General features: G+C 49.3%; 2 protein-coding genes across 8 annotated transcripts in view; one reads left to right on the top strand and one right to left on the bottom strand.

Annotated features, from left to right (window-relative positions):
* The first annotated feature begins 8,460 nt into the window (after nucleotides 1-8,460).
* AVPI1 (arginine vasopressin induced 1) lies at nucleotides 8,461-16,842 on the top strand. Of its 6 annotated transcripts, none has more exons than XM_082644152.1 (4): nucleotides 8,462-8,640; nucleotides 13,020-13,082; nucleotides 14,761-15,048; nucleotides 16,251-16,842. In XM_082644152.1, exons 3-4 carry the CDS (start codon nucleotides 14,762-14,764, stop codon nucleotides 16,408-16,410), a joined length of 447 nt encoding a protein of 148 aa, XP_082500278.1. In that variant the 5' UTR covers nucleotides 8,462-8,640; nucleotides 13,020-13,082; nucleotide 14,761; the 3' UTR covers nucleotides 16,411-16,842. The 6 variants fall into 6 exon arrangements, with proteins under 6 accessions (XP_082500280.1, XP_082500278.1, XP_082500281.1 ...); XM_082644151.1 differs by lacking the exon at nucleotides 8,462-8,640 and adding an exon at nucleotides 8,653-9,003; XM_082644154.1 differs by lacking the exon at nucleotides 13,020-13,082 and having other exon boundaries at nucleotides 8,461-8,640.
* An 85-nt stretch (nucleotides 16,843-16,927) lies between these two features.
* PI4K2A (phosphatidylinositol 4-kinase type 2 alpha) overlaps nucleotides 16,928-23,145 on the bottom strand; it is a 28,491-nt gene continuing 22,273 nt past the window's right edge. Inside the window, exon 9 of one of the 2 annotated variants that reach the window (XM_082644128.1) lies at nucleotides 16,928-20,286. In XM_082644128.1, coding sequence (XP_082500254.1) covers nucleotides 20,125-20,286 — 162 coding nt within the window. In that variant the 3' untranslated portion in view covers nucleotides 16,928-20,124. Of the gene's footprint in view, nucleotides 20,287-21,345; nucleotides 21,917-23,145 lie in introns of those variants that run through there. The other variant, XM_082644129.1, reaches the window with a different exon arrangement.

Raw genomic sequence — 23,145 nt, 5'->3', positions numbered from 1 at the left:
GCAAATAGATATTAAGCACCTAGTAAGTGCTAGGCACCATTTGAGGGGCTAGGGATACATAATATATATGTGATTATTATGAATTGAATGCTTACTATACACTTTATATAAAGTGAGCACTTTATTGTTCTACCTAATCCTTATACCAACTCTTTAAAATAACTGGTATTAACTCTGATTCACTGATGGGGAAACCAAGGCTTAGAGGGGTAAGGAAGTGGACCGTGCTCACAGAGCTGATGGGTGACAATTTAAATAGGAACCTGGGTGTGGCTGACTCCAGGTCCACATTCAATATGTTTTTATATACTTTCGCATATTTAATTCTCAGCTATTCTCACAGGGACCCAGAAAGGTTACATGACTTGCCCAAAGAAACACAGCTACCAAGTGTCAGTGTGGGGACTCAAACCTAGGTCTTCCGATCCCAATTTCAGGGCTGTTCCTTCAGCAACCCTGAGCAATCCCTAGAGAGACATCCTCAATGTCTTCAGGGTGCCCGTCTCGAGTGTGGTTGGGGCTAGGATGCGCAGCTGGGCACTGAATCCGGGTGTTGCACTGATGACAGGGAATTATGACAGCCACACAAACTGCCTCTGTAAGTGGGGGACCTAAGCCAACAAACATTTAGAGGCAGACAAGAGAATCCTTCCCTCTTCTAAAAAGGCATCTGGGGCTTCCCTGGTGGCACAGTGGTTAAGAATCTGCCTGTCAACGCAGGGGACACGGGTTCGAGCCCTGGTCCGGGAAGATCCCACATGCCACGAGCAACTAAGCCTGTGCGCCACAACTACTGAACCTGCACTCTAGAGCCCACGAACCACAACTACTGAGCCCATGCGCCACAACTACTGACGCCCGCACGCCTAGAGCCCGTGCTCCGCAGCAAGAGAAGCCACTGCAGTGAGAAGCCTGCGCACCGCAACAAAGGGTAGCCCCCGCTTGCCGCAACTAGAGAAAGCCCGTGCAGCAACGAAAGCCTAACGCAGCCAAAAATAAATAAATAAATAAATAAATAAATAAATAAATAAATAAATAAATAATAAAGGCATCAGGAGAGTTGGGGTGGGGCGCCACCTGGTGGACACAGACTTTTGGCTTCACAAGGCAAATCCTACTCCTTATAAGGAAGCGCCCTTGGCGGCTTTGAGGAGATATTTTTAGCCTCTGGAATCTTGAAGACATTCCAAAAGACGGTCCACAGACTCCGCAAAAGCATAACCATGCACAAAGATCTTGATACCTCCAACTCAACAAGTATGGTCTAAGCACCTGCTGGATGCAAACAATCTGGGTGTGGAACGCAGGAATGAAGAGGACCAATGCTTGCCCTCAAAGTGTTTGCACTCTGCTGGTAGGGGAGGGACAGATGTGGACGCAAATGGACACAAAAAAGAGGCATGGATGAGAATTATAAGGAAAATACAAAAGGGAAAGAGTATTGTGATGGGAGGGCTGAGGAAAGATTCAAAAACGAAGTGCCATTTGAGGATGGATAGAGTTTTGACAAGCAGAGGTGGGGGATAGGTGTCTTGGACGAGGCAGTCTCCCATCAGGCAGGTCCTGAGCATCCCTGGACGTTATCACTGAGCATGCCAAGAATGCAAGGCCATGACAGCTCCTTCCGCAACCATTTCTCAGTGTTGTGTTTGCAGCCAGCAACTTTGAGAGATGAGGGAACATCTCCCAGACACAGAGCAGACTCACTTATTGCTTACGATAAAAGTGGTGATGTAGGAGGGGACTGTGGTGGGTTTTCCAAGCTCAGTGCTCCGCAGCTGTGACGCAAACCCGCTGCATGTGTAACATCCACCTGAGTCCCTCTGTGGTGCCCCCGTGAAACTTGAGAACAAGGGAAAGATGTGTAACAATGGTGCTAATGCTTCTTGCTGTGCCAACCGCGGTCAATCCTTTGTCTCTGACTCAGGAACCCTGTGTCTTCTGCCAGCATTCATGAAATGACAGCAGGCTAGCTTTTTAGCTTAAAAATGGGGTAAATCCCAGCCCTGACAGGTGTTCTAGGCAGAGGGAACAGTGTGAGCAAAAACGGGGCTAGATTGTTTAGGGAACAAGTAGTGACACTAGATGGATACTGTGAGCCCCGATGCAATGACATTCGATATGCCCAGAGTGGGAGGCAACCTGTAATAAGGAGGAAGGTGTAGCCCACCCTGAGATCCCACGGTCAGCTCTTACTGTTCACAGTCAGAGTCTATTCTGTTCTCAGTCTCTGGGCCACTGTAAACATACTGCATATATAGACTCAACTCACAGTGGTTTAACACCTTGTATGTCCCAAGCCCTGAGCTGGCACTTGACCCAAATCAGCTAACAGCAAAGGCAAAATGCACAGTAAGAAAATAGATGGGTGCGGGGACCTGGAGAATCTTGCCTTGAATCTTATAGTTAAATTACTAGAAAACATTTCCTGAACACCTACTATGTACCTGGAATTATGCTACAAAAGCATGCTGGAAGAGTCCTTAACGAGTATTTGCTTGACGCTTCTCATTTTATGGAGGGTGTAACGAGGCCCAGAGAGGGTATGTGACTCGCCTTAGGTCACACAGCTGGTTGATGATGTGAGTGCCAAGTTTAGAACTTAGGTGTCCTGACTCAGAATCCAGTCAGTGTTCACTTTGTGACACCATTGGGATGGCACCCAGACTCCTGTTCCCCGCAGCTGCAGGGCAGGGGGCTCTACAGGAGCTCTGTGAGCCAGGCCAGGACACGCACTCTCACCCGTGGGCCTCCAGGCTTGTTCCCAGTGTGGCTCCCGCCAGACTGTGGGAACAAGGGCTACCTGAGTAGTGGGTGGAGTCCCCTATGAATGGAGCTAGGCGGGACACTGGGGGGCTTTGAACTTGTTAATCCAGCTCCCAAGGAGTGCCTAGGCCTTTGCAGGAGGCCATGAGCAACTAAGCTAACTAAGCAGGCCATGGCGGCAGAGAAAGAACCAGAGTCAGGGAAAATCTCCATGATTCACCACATCCTTAAGAGGCCCCAGTGATAATGGGAGGTTGGAGACCCAAATAGTAGTGGAGGGGAGACCACATTTGCTTTTTTTGCTGTGTGGTTTGAGTGGGTCAGGTCTTGTAAAGAGTCTTTTGTGAGACTGGGGAAAGTTCACGGTTAAAGTGGATTCAGGGACTTTAAGGCAGCTATAGCATTTTTAATGGTCTGGAAATCTAAATTTAGTTCCTAGCTTAATGTGTCTGAATCTCATTTTCTTCAACTGTCAAGTGGAGCTAATAAACGACCTGTTTCACAAGGTTTTGAGGGCTAAGGAGGTGATACAGGTTGGACGCTCAGCACAGAACATCATCTGATGGGGACCCAGTGCCCAGGCCAGCCCTTGGTGTCTACTCCTCTTGCTTTAAAGCTCCTGCTGTGGGTGGAGTGGAGAGATGGGGGCCCTTTCCGAGGGCCTCCTTGCATAGCTGGGAGAGAAATGGAAACAACGTACACAGGCTCCTCAAGTGCAGAACTGGGGGCCTGTGACAACCACCCCACTCTTGGGGCCTCTTGCCTGGCCCTGACCTCTGACCATTGCCACCAGATTGGGACCATTCTCTTTGCCGCCATTCAGGGGCAGTCTTCTGAGGTCCTGCCACCTCCCAGACCAAGTCTGAAGTCCAGATTTACATAGTAGGTAAAAGCCTGGATCTAGAAATCAAATATCTGAATTCCATTTTCCACTAGTTGCTTGAAACTGGATAAGTCACATAACCTCCCTGTACCTCCGTTTCTTCATTTTCAAGCAGAGGTGGTTTAACAGCTCCGACCTCACAGGGCTGTTGGGGAAGAGTAAATGAGACGAGTAGTGCGCCTGGCCCACGGGGAGTGTTCTGCAGGTGTGACTCCTGTTGGGCCACTTCCACTTTTTTTTTTTTGCGGTACGCGGGCCTCTCACTGTTGTGGCCTCTCCCGCTGCGGAGCACAGGCTCCGGACGCGCAGGCTCAGTGGCCATGGCTCACGGGCCCAGCCGCTCCGCGGCATGTGGGATCCTCCCGGACCGGGGCACGAACCCATGTCCCCTGCAACGGCAGGCGGACTCTCAACCACTGCGCCACCAGGGAAGCCCATACTTATCTGTATTTTTTTTTTCTGTATTTTTTAAACCATGAGTTCATACTTACTACAGACTGAATTGTGTCCCCCAAAATTCATATGTTGAAGCTCTAACCTCCGATGTGACTGCGTTTGGAGAAAGGAAGTCATTAAGGTTAAATGAGAGTGTCCATAAGACTGGAGCCTGATCTGATAAGATTAGAGTCCTTATAAGAAGAGAAACAAGAGAGGTCTCTTTCTCTCTCTCTGTCTCCACCAGGTGAGGACACAGTGAGCAGGCACTGTCTGCAAGCCAGGAAGAGAGCTCTCACCAGAAACCGAGTCAGCCAGAACCTTGATCTTGGACTTCCCAGCCTCCAGAACTATAGAAAATAAATTTCTGTTGTTAAGCCACCCAGACTGTGGTACTTTGTTTTGGCAGCCCAAACAGACTAATACAATACTGACCTTGAATTCTAATCTACATGAACGGTGTATTTTTATTTTTTATTTTACTTATTTATTTTTTATAAATTTATTTATTTGTTTTTGACTGCGTTGGGTCTTTGCTACTGTGCGCGGGGGCTACTCTTCCCTGCGGTGTGTGGGCTTCTCATTGCGGTGGCTTCTCTTGTTGCAGAGCACGGGCTCTAGAGCGCAGGCTCAGTAATTGTGGCACGCAGGCTCGGTAGTTGTGGCTCGTGGGCTCTAGAGTGCAGGCTCAGTAGTTGTGGCACACGGGCTTAGTTGCTCAGCGGCATGTGTGATCTTCCCGGACAAGGGCTCGAACCCGTGTCCTCTGCATTGGCAGGTGGATTCTTAACCACTGCGCCACCAGAGAAGCCCCTGAACAGTGTATTTTTTTTAAATGTTTCTATAATGCACCATTTGCCTGTAGGACTTTGTTGTTTTCAGCCTGTTCAGTTTGTAAGTTCACAGAAGAGGGTTGTTGTAAGTTGCTTTTTGTAACGTCCTAAGCAGAAGGGTGCTTTTTAAAAGGTTTAGAATGATCAGGTCATTTATCAAGAAAAACGGAGTTGACTCAAGAGTCCCACTGTTGCTTGTCAGGTGAGTGTGGAAGTTCTCTCTGTTCTCCCCAGAACAGAACATTCAGCAACAACAAACCCATGGGAACAAGTCTCAGTCCCACTGGGGGACCATTTGTGACTGTCCAGCTGCTTGAACAATTCCTGCAGCATACAGAGGGAAGGAGTCGAATGCTGCTTTAGTGTCTGTAGCAAGGTTTATATTATGCACTGTGCCTATAGCATCCTACTTCATCCTCACAGCATCGCTCAGAGGTGGGTATGATTATTCCCATTTTATAGATGAGAAAATAGAGAAGCAGAGAGATTAAGTTATTTGCCTAAGGTTAAACAGCTAGAACCCCTTTCCTAGACTCTACTCCCCTAAAAATTAGCACCTTGCTGAGCCATATTGGAACCTAGGGTGAAAGGAAAAATGTGCGCCGCTATATGCACTTATCAAAATATCCTTCCAGGGCTTCCCTGGTGGCGCAGTGGTTGAGAGTCCGCCTGCCGATGCAGGGGACGTGGGTTCGTGCCCCGGTCTGGGAGGATCCCACATGCCACCGAGCGGCTGGGCCCGTGAGCCATGGCTGCTGAGCCTGCGCGTCGGGAGCCTGTGCTCCGCAACGGGAGAGGCCACAACAGTGAGAGGCCCGCGTACTGCAAAAAAAAAAAAAACAAAAAAACCAAAACAAAAACAAAAACAAAACATCCTTCCATATTTTGAACCAAATGGAAAAAGTGGATAAAAGCTCTACGATCAAAAAACACAACCGGGGCTTCCCTGGTGGCGCAGTGGTTGGGAGTCCGCCTGCCGATGCAGGGGACGCGGGCTCGTGCCCCGGTCCAGGAGGATCCCGCGTGCCGCGGAGCGTCTGGCCCCGTGAGCCGTGGCCGCTTAACCTGTGCGTCCGGAGCCTGTGCTCCGCAACGGGAGAGGCCACAGCAGTGAGAGGCCCGCGTACCGCAAAAAAAAAAAACAAAAAACACACAGCCACATATAAAGCCCTGTGTTGCCCAATCTGTTCGCACAATATTGTCAACACTCACAAAGCCAATTGGCAGGAGACACAATGGCAGCCTTCCTGGGAACCGCGGGCTGATTGGAAATGACTGTTCCCATTGCAAAATGATAGTGTCATAAAACAAACAACAGCCTGTCTTTATGTTAAATGTCAATACTTTGTTCATCATGGATATTTTGCATTATTTTGATTTTTAAAGATATTACATTAAAATATTTATCCTAATTATGGAGTTTTTTGTTGCCCCCTCAAATATTGCACCCAAGGAGTGTTCCACTTGCCTCACCTTAATCTGATCCCTGGTAAAGCCAGGTCTTGGCCTGAATTAGCCCAGGGCTCCATTCCCCAGGGTAGGCCTTCACTAAACAGGGCCCTGTTGGGGAGTGGATCCCAGATCCCCCACTCCTGCATGGCCTCACGGAAGTGCCTCATCTTCTCATCAGAAATATTGAATCACAAAGCTGTAGCAATAGAAATGGTTCCATTGTGTGGTAAGCACACAATGGTCACATGCCTGCAAAGATGTCTGGAGACACCAGATTCCTCTACCCAGCCTTAGTCACATCTGACCCAGAAGACACAAGTCCCCAGTTCCTACCCTGGTATGCTCAGAGAGCTCATGGCATCAGAATTCTTAGCCTCTCCAAGCACTGATATGCCAAGAGTTTGGCTTTCCTATTGTGGAGAATGGAGTAGAAGGAGTTCCTGGTTCAGAAGCCCAGATTCCTGGTTTAACTGTCTGCACAGTACTCTCCTTAGCCAAGCAGTTGGCTGAAAGGCTTTGCAGCAATACTTTCTATTGGAGATGAACATTGCTGATTTCTTCATTTTTTTCAATATTTCCACAGGGCTTCAGGAAAGCAAAGAGAAGCCACTGTTAAAACCCTTTAAGCTACAATAAAGCACTTGCTGATACTGTTTTTGTGCAGGACACAGAGAGGAATTAGAGGCCGTGGGATGAGGAAGAACAGCTCCCAAACATACCCTCCACCTTGCCAAAAGGGACCCACAATCCCAGTGTGCTGGCTCTTACCGTTCCCCCCTGGGAACTTTTACAAAAGAGAACTCAAATGACTACAAAGGTCAGCTTTGAAGTGAAAAAGAAGTCAGGGAGACTCAGCTGCCTATTCGCAGGTGCCCTTTGTGACCATTTTTGAACCAGTGCACAAACAACTCCTCATCTTCCAACGAAGCAAACAAGCACTTATCAAGGGCCTACTGGACACCCTGCATCCACTCCTGTCCCCCTAAGTTTCAAGCTGCAGCCAAAGTGAATTTCTAAGAACACAAATTTGTCATGAGGATGAAATGAGCTACTATTTGTAAAGTGCTGACTGGCATTACTGGCACATAGTAAGTGCTATAACGTATCTATTAAATAAACACATACAATGCTATTCCCCTCAGAGGACCAAATGGAAACTTCTTCACTACCTGCCTCTGCCTTCTGCTTCCCCACCTCTCTCCCTTGCTGACCTTACTCCAGGCCTCATTTCAAGTCCTCCTGAGTCAAGCTGCCTCCTGGCCTTAGCATGTGCCTTTCTCTCTGCCCAGACCCACTCCTCTTCATTTGATCAATTTCAACTCCTCCTTCACAACTCAACTGAAATGTTACTTCTCCCTTCTAGGACCTCCCCAAGGGACCTTAGGTTCCTTCATGTTTATCACAATTGTAATCACAACTAAATGTTTTAAGTTTTTAAATGTCTGCCTCCCTTACTAAGCTGTAAATTCCCCCAAGGCAAGGCTTATTAAAGGTGTCTCCAGTTCGCTGCTGGTCAAGGAACTCAGACAGGGTGAATCCCTAATGGACCATTGTCTAAGGCATGAATGAAACCTTTTTAATAGTGTCTCATTAGGAGGTTGGCCCGAGATTGCACAGCTGATTCAAGATTCGAACCCACGACATTCTGGCTTTGAAACCAAAGGTCTGACCACCGCACTGACTGTCCCTTCCTCTCCCGCAAAGCTGCAGCCAGAAGACAAGTGGTCTGGGAGTTGAGTTTAAGGAGCTGCAAGTCTATTTGCAGAGGGCCACATGCTGCAAGGAACTCGGCGCCGCGCGCAAAGGCCTCGGGCCCAGGGGAGGGGAGCATCCGTCACGTGTAACCAGCAGGGCCAGCCGTCGCCGCACCCCGGGGCAGGAATGCAGCCCCGCCCCCGTTCCCGAGCCAGCAAAACCGCGCTCTTCCTGAGGACTGACGTCAATGAAGGGGGCACCTCCGCGCGCGGCGCGAGGGCCGCCTGGGGCGGAGGGACAGGGCCCGGGAGGACCCGCCCCTCTCTGCTGCTCCGCCGCTGATTGGACCTGGCGCACTCGGATTTCGAGGCCTTCGGAGAGAAGGGGGCCAGGTGGGACACGCCCCCCGCCCCTCTGCCGCCGCCGATTGGCTCACGGAGTCTCCGCGTTCGATTTTGGAAGGCTCGCGGGGCGCTCACACCAAAGCTCGGCAGAGGATTGGTTGTTCCCGAGCCAGGGAGCGCTTTCTCTGGGGAACCGCGGCTGTGACCGAGGTGGCCCGCCTCAGGCGGCCAGGTACGTAGGTTCGGCAGCCTGTCTTGAGCTGCGGTGGAAGCGAGTGGGCGGGCCGTCAGAGCAGGGGTGTCGCCGGGACCCGAACTCCCAGGTCCACTTAGAGCCCGTCGTAGTGCGAAGCGGCCACGTCTGAGCCCCGGGGGCGGACCCGTGCTGGGGATATCGCCGTGTGACCTCGACCAGGATACCCCCTCCCAAGGTCTTGTCCTGTTGATGAACGCCGTCCGGTCCCTGTAAGCACCGTCGAGGCAGGAAGCCCAGAGCTGCGCCCGGCCTTTCGAAAGCCGTGCAAGGGGTTGGGGTGGGTGCATCTTAGCTGACCCCATCCCGATTTGAGGTCTGTCGGCTCTGCCCTTCAGCGTGGTGAGTAATCGCTCTAACTCCCCGCGGGGCGGTAGAGTGTCGAGGGCACAGAGGCTGGCTTGGGAGACCTGACTTTCGATCCCTGCGCCTTCCAAAACCCGCAGAAGCAGATAGCCCGTTTCAGAGCCTCCTGGGTCCTTCCTCCCCCAGAAGACTTCGTCAGCCATCCGACAGGAACAAAAATAGCAGTGGTTGAGAGCGTGGGCGCTGGGATCAGACTAGGGTTCCTATCCCAGCCTCATCACCTACCACCTGTGTGACTTTGGGAAGTTACTTAACCTTTCTGGGCTCAGCTTTCTCATCTGTAAAATGGGTGTAACAATAATAGTGCCTCCTCATAGGGGTTTTGTGAGGATTAAAGATATTACTCCTCAGAAAGTGCTGTTCTGCACTTGACAGGGAGCAAGCTGCCTCAATGGCAGCGATGATTTAAAAGTCCACAGATGAATCCATCTCCCTTTACTCTCTTCTCCCAAGAGTGAAGGTCCCTTTTGAGGGAGTTTAATGACAGTAGTGAGGATGAAAATGGCAATGATTCTATAGTCCCTGGTGGTTAAACAGCCTCTCTCCCTTGCATCATTCATTCACGACTTAATGTACTGGCATAGATGCTTTGGCATACTTTATCTCCCTATCCCCTAAGGGTTATTTATTCTCACCATTTTGATAATGTGCAAATTGAGGCAGGGGAAAACCGAGGCCTGCCAAGGTACCCAGTTATCAGGGGCAGAGCCAGAATTCAGGGTTCTTGAACTCTTGAGTTATTCCTAGATCTAGCAGGAGTTTACTTCCAGGTCATATCTGAGAATTGATCTGGGGGAAGGGTCCATTTCCTTTCGTTACTTCCTGGGACACAGAATTGGAGACCAACCTGTGTCCAGTTCTCTCCTGGCTGAGGTAGGCCCACAAGGCCATTTGGACTGAGCCTCCTGCTTGAAGGAGCCACTCATTTTGGCTGCTGTCCAGTGGCATGTCTGTGCAGGGAAGCAGGCCAAGGCCACAGGTGTTGATTTGGGCCTTGGGCCAGAGCCTCCAGTTCTTTTTCTAAAGAGGCCCTTGGCCTCTGATTACAGATTATTACCATCACCAGCATTATCTGAAGGGGGTGAGTGAGGGCCCAGTTGCCGCCCAGGTCATACAAGTGTGTTGTGCCTGTCATAGTTCCCAGTACCTCCCTGAGACTACAGAGAAAATGACTGTCTGAGCTGAGCTTCATACATTACAAAGAACGTTCAGTTGGGCACCATATTTATGTACTTCAAATTCAGTGCATGGTGAGTCACCTTTTAAATATATTTCTTTGTAAGAGCCCTGCAATTCATTTATTGCCTGTTTCAAAACAAGTTGAACTTCATTTTCAACATTTGATATTTACTTTGGGAGTTCGTTTCTAAGCTAGTTTGGATCAAATTGAAGTATTTCACAATTAGTCTTTACGCATTTGCTCACAGACCCATACCTATTTTTTATGTCAGCTCTGAAATGAAAGATCCATTTATAATCTTTTAATAGATCCGTGGTTTCATTTCCCAGTTTAAAAAACTGCCATTGTTCAAGTACACACTGATTTCCCTGGATTCAGGTCTTGTCCAGGAAATTCGTGGGAAAGTAACACATTGAATAAGACAGGAAATTTTTTTCTGATAATAAAAGTGTTCTGATTCAGTTTTCTCAAAGTTTACCAGATAGTCCTCCGTGAAATCCACTGACTTCTATTCCCAGCCTCACTCTGCTCTCTGAATCCCAGAGTGGGAGGCGGAGCCAGGAGTGAGGGGCCTCAAAATCTGGAGGTTCCAAGGCCTCTCGGGGTTCATGGAGGCTGTGGTTGAGGCTGGAGGCTCAGACTCTCCCTGATGGTTCCTCATTGGTGTGTTTGTAACTCACTGTAGCTCTGTAACTGGCCTCTGGAGGCTAGAGGCTGGAGGCTAGAGACTAGAGGCAGGAGGCAGGGCCTTGCAGCCCTGGCAGAGGTGGCTGGACCATCTGGGAGGTCAGGCTCCAAGCCACATCCTCCCTGAGGCAGATGCTGCTACTTGATCCCATTGCCATTCCCTCTGAAGGGAGGGTGAGATTGCCTGAGTCTAAGAGAAGAACTGTCACCCCTTCTCCCACCACCAAGATCAGTCTGGGAGTCTGCTCCAGGCTTGGCCATAGCCAGCCTAGGTCACTAGAATGCTTTAGAGCAGTGAGTTCTCTGTCTTCTACCAGACCCTAACCCCACAGCCCACAGCAGCGCAGCAGGGTCTGGCCTCCAGGGAGGACTGAGGAGGGCAGAAAAGGGAAGCTACTGGTGGGGAAGTTCCCTGGCACTGAATAAGCCAGACCTGTCCACACATGTTTCTCCTGGGCCCTGGCAGACAAGCAAACCCATCTCTGCTTCCCTATGGACCTAGCCTTGTCATGGAATCATTGACTCCCAACACCAGCACACACCCTTGGAGACCACAAGCATCAACCTGTCCTTTCAGATGTAAGAGGGAAACAGGCCCACAGAGGCCACGTGAAGTGCCTGAGACCCTTCAGCCCGGGAGTGGCAGAACTAGGGCTCGAACCTAGTCCTCTGACTCAGAAGCCAGTGCTCTGTGCACTGGGCCGGGTTGCAGTTCCAGATTCCTTTTGTGGAGGCTGGGGATCTTCCTCTTCAGAGTGCCACAGGTTCATGGCTTCAAGGCTGGGGCAGCCTGTCACCTGGTAAAGAGCTCTGGTGCTAGTGAAGATTAAAATAAATTCCACAGCCCTACCCCTGCCTGGCATGTGGGACATTCACTGTTCTTCCCTTTCCACTGGCAAGTTTCCCCACTTTGTGAATTAGATAAGAATAGTGAAACAGTCCTCACAGAAATGATGGGAAGAACTGTGCTTTGAGCGGCCTGGCTGTGAGGGCAACTTGGTGGTTTAAAAGCTCGGGCTGCAGTCATTAAAATGAGGTTCTGGCCTTGGCTGAGCCAAAGATACGTATTTCAGCTACTCTTTAGTCCCCTTTGAATGGCAATGAGGATAACAGTGCCTGATTCCTAAGAACTGTTTTGAGGATGAAATGATACCATGCATGTCGCTGATTCGGAATAAACACCCCATAGTTAGCTTTTATTTCTCTTTATCAGCCTGAAAGTGTTATTTGGTTACTTGGTGACTGTTGTTGTCTGGTCACAGTATATTTATATCATCCAGCGCTGGGGGTTTAATTACCACACATATTAGGTCTTAACTGGATTCCCATAATTGTGCCTACGGAGAGGCAGATTTTAAAATTCCCATTTTCCAGATAACAGGTACTTTTTTTTTTTACTTTTTTTTTTTTGGCCACGCCGCACAGCATGCGAGATCTTAGTTCCCTGACCAGGGATCGAACCCGCGCCCCCTGCAGTGGAAGCGCAGAGTCTTAACTGCTGGACCACCAGGGAAGTCCCCCCAAAAGCACAATTTTTATGAAGTTAATTTATCTGACAGTCTTCTGAAGGTTTATTTTAGTTATTAAATCTTTTCAAAAGAGAGTGGGGTTCTTATGATAGAAGACCTAGAAACTGGGACAGGGTGAGTGTGTAAGTTACTGGAAGGAGGATGGCTACTGGGATGAGGAGGAGGGATGGCCAGGGCAAGGAGGGGGACAGTCATATCTGAGGAGTCTGAATGAGAAGGAGAGATGGCTCAGATTCTCAAGAGCATAAAAAACAGGTGAGAGTAAGGGTTACTTCGGCAGGTGGGCTGAGGATGGATAGGAAACTGGTGATGCTCTTATTTATATGATTCTGTTGGGTTTTTAAAAATAAATTTATTTATTTATTTTTGGCTGCGCTGGGTCTTTGTTGCTGCACGCGGGCTTTCTCTAGTTGCAACGAGCAGGGGCTACTCTTCGTTGCGGTGAGCGGGCTTCTCATTGCGGTGGCTTCTCTTGTTGCGGAACACAGGCTCTAGGCGTGCGGGCTTCAGTAGTTGTGGCTCACGGGCTTAGTTGCTCCGCAGCATGTGGGATCTTCCCGGACCAGGGCTTGAACACGTGTCCTTTGCATTGGCAGGCAGATTCTTAACCACTGCACCACCAGGGAAGTCCCTGATTCTGTTCTTTTGCACTTTTTACGGTGAGCATGTACATTTTTAATTTAAATATATTTTAAATTTGATTTCCCCCTTTGTAAGCCAGTTGCTGTTTGATAGGTATCTCTATAGCTGGCTGTGGAATGAGGTCTGACTTAGCAATCAGGCCTTCCTTGTTAGGCCCAGGACTGTGAAGGGTGAAGGGAGCACAGGCAGGCCTTCAGCTGGCTCAGGCCAGGCTGCTCAGAGGAAAAGGAGGGTCTACATTACACCCCTGACCCAAGTAAAAAAGTCAAGGATGCCAAGAAGAGGGGCATTTGCATTTATTTAGCTCCGATTGGGGACCTGATACCACACTAGACCCATTTAATCCTCACAGTAATCCTGAGAATTATTAGCCCCATTTTACAGTTAAGCAAACAGGCTCAGAGAGGTTGCGTAACTTGCTTAAGGTCACAGCCAGGACGGTGGCAGAGCTGGGCTTCAAACCCAATTCTGGGTAATGCCAAAGTCCTTGGTCTTCCTGGTCTCCAGGCTGTTTTCCAATGCCATAGCTTTTTCAGGCTGTAGTGAAGATAAGGATAAGGTGGGTGAGCCTCTTATCCCTTTATCATTCAAAAACAACTGTCTAGAACTGAGGTAATTCAGTTTTCATTTCTTGCATGTGAGGAGGCAGGGGCGTTGAGCAGAGCCTAACTTTTATTGAACTTAGTATCGATTTCTGCCTCTGCCCTGATAGGATATTCTAACCCTGTAACCCCTTCTTGTGCCCCTACCTTTGCCTCTGTCGTCCTTTGGACTGTGGTTAGATATGATTGGTCTATATCATACTGTGTTTACTAAATTATATGGACTAGGTTCATCCCCAGGGTCTTGAAAATAGAAAATGGGATAGCTCTTCTCAGTGTTGTAGATGGAAAAGCAAATGAGTGGTCTTAATGCTTTATGTGTCTTCACTCAGTCCTCATAGGAGCTCTACGAAGTAGGTACTAGTATGGCTAAGTTACACAGGAAGCAGATGAGGTGTGGAGGGTCACCCAGCCAGTAAGTGGTGCAGGCGGCCAGAAGCCGGATTCCCACCTGGGGAGCCCAAGTCCACAGCCCCTCTCTTACTTCTGTGCCACAGAGCTTAGGTCTCAGCATCAGAGTATTCTGGATTGTTCTTCAGTTTCCTCATCTGTGACATGAGGAGGTTAAAAAGTACCTACCTCATAGGGCTGTTGTGTTCATATTTCAACGATGTTATGTGAATACAGCTCTTACAGTGAAGCCTGATACATAAGTGCTTAACACGTTTCAGCTGCCGCTGCTACGGGCGTTATCACTAGGACCCGGGCTCTGCGTGGACTCCACAGCCAGACAGACTTGGGTTCTACTTCTGGCTCTGCACTTACACGTGGCTTTGTGCCTGCAAGAAAGTCATTTAACGTCTGGGGTGTGCTTCTTCATCTGTAAAGTGGAGATAAACAGTCCTGACCTTCTGTGACCATTAATACATACGTCAGGCACATAAGCACTTTATAGTAAAGTTTGACTGTCATCATCATTATTATTTCCCCAAGGTGCCCTGGGAAATTAGAGTGATTTTAAGTCAAGACTTCCTCCACTTCGGCTCCTGGAGAATAGAAACACCAGAAGCCCTCGCGTTAGTCAGGACCCCAGGGCTTGGGAAGGGCCCGCTGAGCTGCTGACGTCCCTCCCTTTTCCTTCCTCGGCACGCAGGATGGGTACCCCCGCCTCTGTAGTGAGCGAGCCACCCCCCGGGCAGGCCCCGACAGAAGCCCGGGGCCGCAAGCAGGCCTCGGCCAACATCTTCCAGGACGCTGAGCTGCTGCAGATCCAGGGCCTGTTTCACCGCAGCGGAGACCAGCTGGCCGAGGAACGAGCGCAGGTCGTCTGGGAGTGTGCAGGGGACCACCGTGTGGCGGAGGCCTTGAAGAGGCTGCGCAGGAAGAGGCCCCCTCGGCAGAAGCCCCTGGGCCCCTCGCTACACCACTGCAGCCGGCTCAGGTAGGCCCCTGGGGCTGGAGGGCCGCGGGGAGGAGAGTACTGACACACCCACTCCACCCTTTCCCGGCTCTGGGGCCTGGAGCTGCTAACCTGGCCTCACCTCTAGGTACCTACCACTGGGGTTGTCGTGAGGTCTACACAGCGCTTACTTACCACGTGGTTGACACTTAGAGGTTGCTCTTCCTACTGGAATCATCTATGACCCTAACCCTACTCCCATGGGAACGGGTGCCTGGGTCCTCTCAGGGCCACCTCATTTCTCAGTGATTCTCCACCAGGTGTGAGGGACTATGGTCTAGAAGAAAAAACCCTGTTTACCTGTTGCTGAACAGGTAACATTCAAAAGTAAGCCTGGTGAAAACCTTGGCTGTGGGATTACTAAGAAAATAGCATAAGAGAGTACTGTAGAGACATCAAGGGTTAAAAACGGTTGAGAAACTTTACCTTAAACTTTCCCTAGTCCTCCACCTCTTTGCTTATTAGGTCACTGCCAGCTCAGGAACAGCAAGCCCCAAGAGATCGAGTTGAACCACATGGCCTAACCAATCGCTATGGGTTACACGCTGGGCCCACAGTCAGAATATCAGATCCGAGCAGGCTTTCTGAGATCATCAGGTCCAGGGGCAGCAGATCAGCTTCATTGCTCATATTAGTTCCAACTGATTAGTAATCCCTACTGAAATCATCTTGAGATGGATACTTGCCCTCTGGTCTTGTATCAGGACAGATTAATGATGTCTGCCATGAGTACAGGATGAGGAAGATGGAGAAATGCTGAGTGTCACACCCCCTGACCTAGCCCCACTCTCTTTACAGAAGAGCAGTCTGAAAGCTTTGCCTTGTCATGCAGCTCTTTGGGCAGAGATGAGCCCAGAGCCCTGGTCTCATTTGGCCCTGAACAATGTTTGTTTGTTTTGTTTTTTAGTATTTATTTATTTGGCTGCGTCGGGTCTTAGTTGCAGCATGTGGGATCTTTTAGTTGCGGCATGTGGGACCTTTAGTTGTGGCATGTGGGATCTAGTTCCCTGACCAGGGATCGAACCCGGACCCCCTGCATTGGAAGTGTGGAGTCTTAGCCACTGGACCACCAGGGAAGTCCCCCTGAACAACGTGTTTTAATAGTTCACCATGACCAAAATCTCTTCAGTCCCTGTACTGTCCTTCCTATTGATGTTGGCTTAACACACACTTGTTCCCTGCAGAATCACAGAGGCCCGCGCTCCACTGGCCGACCCACAGAGCAGTGCCACGGAGATGGCTTCCAGCGGGCAGTATCTGAACTCCAGGAGGACCAGTGCCAGGATCCACCGGAACTGGAGGAAGCCAGGTCCCACAAGCTACCTTCATCAGATCAGACACTGATCCGGGGAAGGGGCTGGGAACAGCTCTCTCTTCCCCAGGATTCATAGGGACTTTTGCCAAAGGGTCTGGGGAGGCGAAGAAGGAAGAGAGTTGAAGCAGACAGCCCCACTGCTGCCACTGGCCCGCTCGAGTCAGAACAGGCCCGGAGGCTTCCACTGAGCTGTTATATGGGACCCATTCCTCACCAGATTGAGGAGAAACAGTGACCGTTCCTGCCTCAGCCCTTCTCAGTTTAACACTATACCTGGGCTGCATGATATTCCCCTGGGGGTCAAGGACAGGCACTCAGACTCAGCATCTCACCACTCCTGCTACTGACCCTCCTACTACTACCGTAACCCGTCGTCCAGCAGCTTGTCCCACACCCCTGCCCCTTCAGGCCAGCACAAGGAAACCATAGTTGAAGTGGCAAAATAAAACCGTTCACATCAAGAGCTTTGTGAGTCTGTCACAGAAGGGGAAGATCCAGAATGGACACTCCGGAGCTGGGGGTGAGGCACTGGGCTCGCTGCAGAGAGGGAAGGAAGGAGAAAATAGGGCTGGCCTCCTTGACCAGAGGCTGTCAGACTGGGAGGCGAGATGGAAGCCTCTCCATAGGCAGTCCTGGTCCAAGATGAGGAGAGAGGGTTCTTGGCCCCTAGCCAGCTCTCGAAGGGGAGACTATTACAGTCAGCCCTGCATAGTGGGCCGTGGCCCTAGGCCGGATGAGTCTGCCGCCAGTGTAGTGGGCACCAGCTCCTCAGCTGGCTTCTGCATCCCTGTGGAGCAACCATCCTGAGGCAGCTCGACAGCTGCACCAATCGTGCCTTTTGCGTTACTGAGGCTTCCTGTAGCCTGAAAACCCTTGAGATGAGGATTTTCGACTACTATTCTAGCTTTGGCTCAAAAGAAGCCTACTATATGTTCATTAGCATTCAGCTCCCCTCACACCCATCCTATCTGCTTGATTATCCGTCACTTAAAGGAGCCAGGGTTCAAATTGCTCCAAGTGGGCAGTGATGCACACACAGAGCAGAGCTGCCCTCTTATGGCCAAAAAGAGAAGCCAGTCCACATTCATTACCCCAAACCTCTGGGAGAGATGATTTTGTAATTTAGAATTTTTTTGGCTTTTAGAAAGGAGTTATTGCGAAAACTGTATAATCCCTATTGGGGGAACATCTCATAACAGAACACTAATATTTCTGTAACAAATATTCACAGTAAAAGGGATACATGATGATTACAAATAGCTTTGCATCTGTGTAGGTGCAGGTCAGGTGTTGGTGTCAAATGAGTTATGTAAATATTTCGGGAAATGAGGACCTGTACCTTCCTCTGCTAGAGGAAATGAGACTCAGGAGCCGTATCTCAGTAACTCACTCCATGGCAACACAGGGTTCTTTGTCCTTAAAATTGCCTCCTACCTTGTCTTCCTTCCACCAAAGAAAACTAGACAAAAAAGGCCAGAATTGGACTTGTTATTCATACATCTGCATTGACTTAAATGCATCACATACAGTTTCTACAGTGCATTGGAGGAACAGTGCAGAGGCAGCAGCACTCTACAGCCCAGCCTCTACTCCCTGACACTGGGAGACGGAGCCTGTGGCTGGCGGAGGGCCGGGCGGTGCCACGAGTGCCACCAGAAGCCTGCCCTGGCACTCGGGGCCCTAGCTCTCCCAAAGTCCACATTCAAGGCAACCTGAGTACAGGCTTCAAGGAGAACGGATGTGGGCCAGGAAAGGAGGCCCCATACTCTTTGGCCTGCCAGGACTGGGACCAGCTCCCTCCTACGTTGGACCCAGTTTCCTTCTCATCCCAGAGCTGGTCTGCCTGAGGACAGTGTGCAGATCGGCTCAGTGAGGGAAGCAACAGGGCTCTTTAGACTGCTCAGGCTCTCTCAACACCCAGGTGGGGGCTTCACCAACACGTTCGTACACAGACGTCTGGAGAGTTAAACACACCTGGGTCCCCTCTGGACTCTGGGAGCCCTGCTGCTCCCATGTTCTCGCAAAAGTGGTCCCCAAGGTCAGAGTCGGAGTCGGCTCAATGGGATTGTCAGGGCTGGGGCCAGCGGGGAGCTGTGCCTTGTCCACAGGGCATGCGTACCCAGCTCCAGAGACTCTTCCTGTCGGCGGGGTGGAAGCCCAGGATAAGCTGGCTCCTGGGGGCTGGACTGGAAGGGGCCCAGCCTGGCGCAGCTGACGAGAGAGCTGCATACCTCCTGCATGGCGGGAGCTAGGCAAGCAGAGGGAACACAGCCATAGTCCTTGCTCCCTTTCTTTGGTTGTTCTTCAAACCTTCGAGATAGTTTCTTTCCAAGGCTGATTGACCAATCGCAGGACGCCGGAAACTTGAAATGTCCAGTAGCACAGGGCTGCCCCACAGCCACGGGTGGCACCCTCTTTACTCCCGCCTGAGGCCATTCTTTGCTTTGGTGTAGAAAGGGCTCGGACAGCTGGTAAGGGGGACAGCTGAGGGAAGAGAGACATGGAAGCAAGAAGATGCACACTGGGCTGGGCAGCCACCGGGGGGCAGTGTGAAGGCCTCTCTCCTTAGGGCCCTGCCTTTCACAAGAAGCCGTGGAAAAACTGGCCTGGAACAAGTCGGGGAGCAAAGGGAAGCTGCCAACCAGGAGGCGGAACACAAGTCCTGTTACCTCCAACAAGCAGCAGTGGTAGCGGAAAAAGAAGTCCAAGGACCTAATATCCTGTCCTCTTATGTGCTGAGACCCACCCCAGAACCCTCACCGAGAGCCACTCCAGAACCCACAACTGAAGCACTAACTCAAGAGTTGAGAACAAAACATCTAAAACAACAGGAACAAATTAGCAGACTGGGAGAGTTTGTTACCTTTGGCTATGGCCAAGGACTAAGGAAGCAAGGCTCGGATAAGTTCACCCATAGACCATTACGGTTCCCAGCATATACCCAGGTGGTATGGATCACATTTGCATGCTGGGGAGTCAACTTCCTCCCTCCTGCCTTTGCCTGAGTGACAAGCAACCTACAGGCCTGGACTAGAGGGGTTGGGTGCCCAGCAGGGAATGGAGCAGAGGTGATCTATACCATCCCTGTAAAACTGCTGGGAGTTCTACAGCAAAAGTCTCCCCACTGTGAGAATCGTGTCTGGAGTCAGCCTGTTGCACCGGTGGGAGGAGAAGGGGAAGAAGACTTGGCAGAAAACCAAAAGGAAGTGTGGCTCCTGTCTGTCCCAGCACTGCGAGTCACCTAGCTGCCTTGGTCCGTGGGGGTAAGGAACTGTGAGACACCTGGATGTCTAGGCCCATGCAAATTTAGGTCTGGATGAGAGGTTTTCTGCTATAAGAGGTTCTGGGATTCTGCCTGGGTTTTATATTTAAATTTGTATTTGTTTTTTTCTGATGCAGAATATAATGAGGAATAGCTACAGAGCAGGGTGTCAGGAAGGGAAGGGAGTTTCCCAGCCTTCCCCCAGGAGATGCTGGAATGGAGATGCTCCTTCCCAGGCATCTGGACTACTTGCACGGAGCGCCAGCCCCCCCCACGCCAGCTCTCAGAAGAGCCCAACAGCACACACTGTCCTGATTGTGCTTCTCCCTGCGCTTGGGAAAGCTCTGAGGGGGGTGAGCAGAGAGGGAGGGCTCTTAAGGGCACTGATCTCCGCCGGCTTCTCTGGCTCTTCCTGCAACCTGCTCCCCAGGCTTTCTCCCAGGCCAAGTCTCAGACAATGTGCCTTTGTCTGCCTCTGGGGCTACCACCATGAAAAGAAGGGCTTCCGACTCTGAAAGCTCTGTGTGTAGGACTCGCTAGCAGATCGCTGGTGCGAACGGGCCGTCTCGACAATCACGGGTGGCATCTGGACGAGGTGCAGGGGACTCTTGTTGTCTTTCAGGGCCTGGGTCAGATTTAGGATCTGCAGTGGGAAAAATGAGATCAGTGAGGGCAAAGCCTAGGCATTCTGGTCTGCCTCTGAAGGGAGACCTGCAGATAGAGTGCTCCTATGAATCAAAACAAAAATAAACAATCCACTAATGGAAAATTGTACCAATAGGCTATTTACTAAAGTAAGAATATAAGTGGGCAATATACAGAAAATGGAAACCTCTCTACTCATTGAAAAAATACAAATGAAAACAAATATGTCCTATTTTTTTGCCCTTCTAGTTAGTAAAGCTACAGAAGACGACGATGACGACTCAGCTGGGGAGAGCTCGGAGACGTGGCTGTGGGACTGGATCGTGGGACAGTTTTTCAGAAAGGCAAGTGGAACATAAAGGTTTAAAAGTGAACAGGCCCTCTGACTCAGCAACTCCATTTCTAAGGACTAAGGGAACAATCACTGACATGCACAAAACTCTTAGTTTCAATCAATACAGTGCAGTATTGTTTGTAACAGTGAAAATGATATAAATACCTGAGAGTATGGGATCAGCTAACAACTTAAGGGATTGGAAACAAGCAGTTAAAAAATATATTCTCTTGGCATGGAAAACTGATCACAATGTCTTAGATGGAAAAGAAAGGAGATAAGGAACCAGTATTATAGTGTGACCCCACCTTTATTTTCTTATCTACTTATCTACAGAGAAAAAAAGTCTGGAAGTTGGCAGTGATTATCTCTGGGTCAAGGAAGGTGACCTAGAGATAGGGTGATTTTTGTTTATCCTTATTTTCTGATTTTCCTACAAAGACCATGTATTAAACCAAAAAAAGCCATTTCAGTTGAATTGTCCCTCTCATGCTGTCTTTTTTTTTTTTTTTTTTTTTTTTTCTTTTTGCGGTATGCGGGCCTCTCACTGTTGTGGCCTCTCCCGTTGCGGAGCACAGGCTCCGGACGCGCAGGCCCAGCGGCCATGGCTCACGGGCCCAGCCGCTCCGCGGCATATGGGATCCTCCCAGACCGGGGCACGAACCCGTATCCCCTGCATTGGCAGGCGGACTCTCAACCACTGCGCCACCAGGGAGGCCCCTCATGCTGTCTTTTCATCATCTTTTTTTGAAATAAAATTTTTACTTTGGAATAATTTTATACTTACAGAAAAGTTATAAAGATAGTACAGACAGTTTCTATGTACCATTTACCCAATTTCTCCTAATTTTATCATCTTATATAACCGTGGTACATTTACCAAAACTAGGAAATCGACATTGGAACATTAGTATTAACCACACTCCAGGCTTGATTCGCATTTCACCAGCTTTCCCACTACTGTGCTTTTTCTGTTCCGAGATGCCACAGTGCATTCAGCTCCTTTCCAGGTTTTGTCTGTATTTTACATGTATTTCAGATATGTGTCCAAAGGAACACATTTTCTTCCCCTTGTCAAAATCATAGTCACCACCATTTATCTTCTCTGGTAGGACAGTACAAAAGCTGAAGTTGTCCTATGACAGCCTTCTTTATACCACTGGATGTTGAAGATTTTCACAGCCAGGCCAGACACATGGGAGGGGAAGCTAGGTGGCACCCCCAAATCACACAGGCCTCAAGCCATAAATATCCTTGGCCTACAAGTGCTGCCCCAAAAGAGGCAGAGATTCACCTGGAACAGAGGTCAGAAGTGAGAAGTCGATCCTACCAGTAATTAATTTCTTTTTTACTTCATTGTTTTGGTATTGCCAGCACCCTACACTGCTTCAAAGAGCCTTGAGTACAAGATCAGGCCAGAGAACTAAAAGGAGGTTCAAATGGAATTAGAGTGAATTGTGCAGGAGACCCGCCCAACTTAAGAGACAGGAGTTCACACCTGCCCTGGCTGGATCTCCCTGTGCTTTCTTTGGTTCTTCAGGTTAGAAGCCACCTTTCCAGCATGTTTAAGTCTTTGGGGTAAAATGTCAAACTGTCTACAACTTACTTTAAAAAGATTTGGCCAAAAACAAACAAACAAAATCTATCTATCTAGGGAGAGGGACAAATTATATAGATATATTAAAGAGAGAAATTATATAGATATATAGAGACAGATACTATTCAGATAGATAATATTTAGAGAAATAAGATAAAGCAAACGTGGCTAACTACATGTAACAATTGGTGAGTCTAGAAGACCCCACTCACTCTTTCAATTTTACTGAGGTTTGAAGTGTTTCAAATTAAAAAGTTGAAGAAAAATTTATAGCAGGCACATAATGCCTAAAAAGAAATACTGTCTTTGAAAATGTTATCTTAAGAAGCTTTCCCTCAGACTCTGCATTCTTTATCTATCTCCTGGTTAGAAGCCTTTATGGTGAGGAACAACTTCTATCACCCCACTCCATCTCTCTAGGAGTTCCTCATTCTTCACCTTTGACTCTGGGCCATTGTACAGCCCACTCTGTGACTACAGCTCAGGTAGGTAGAAGGTGGTGCCTTCCTTTCACCTGCATGCTAGAAGGAGGAGCTGGACGCTCATGGAACCTTATGGTTTCAGAGGGAGGCACTCTAGGTTGTAAGATGCCACAGGCCCTCAAAGGACATTAAGAGCACAAGTTGGAAAGAAAGCTAAGATTGCACTCTCTCAATCCACCCCGCCACCCTGCCTTTTGCTACTCTAGATAATGGTCCTAACTAAATATCATGAGAGGAAGATTGCTATGATGTTGGCAAGAGACTGGAGTTGGGAAGGGATTAGAGAAGAAACTACAATAGGGACAGAGGTACAGCCTACATAAACTTGAGAAGTTTGTTCCTTTATGCTGAATTCCATAATACCAGACTACATCACATGGCTTTTAAGGTTTCTAAAAATTCTGCCAGCCTAACTGGGCCCTTACATTATTTGGGAAATGTAGG

The sequence above is a fragment of the Mesoplodon mirus genome, assembly GCF_964341445.2.
Source record: "Mesoplodon mirus genome assembly, chromosome: 2".
In the NCBI taxonomy this organism is placed as follows: domain Eukaryota; kingdom Metazoa; phylum Chordata; class Mammalia; order Artiodactyla; family Ziphiidae; genus Mesoplodon; species Mesoplodon mirus.
This window is presented reverse-complemented; position numbering and strand designations above follow the sequence as displayed.

Bases quoted from the DNA above. Each gene is read 5' to 3' on its own strand.
- AVPI1 (XM_082644150.1), top strand. From the start codon at position 8,854: ATGAACGCCGTCCGGTCCCT. The intron at 8,874-14,760 runs GTAAGCACCGTC...CTCGGCACGCAG, and splicing joins ATGAACGCCGTCCGGTCCCT to GATGGGTACCCCCGCCTCTG. The intron at 15,049-16,250 runs GTAGGCCCCTGG...TGTTCCCTGCAG, and splicing joins CACCACTGCAGCCGGCTCAG to AATCACAGAGGCCCGCGCTC.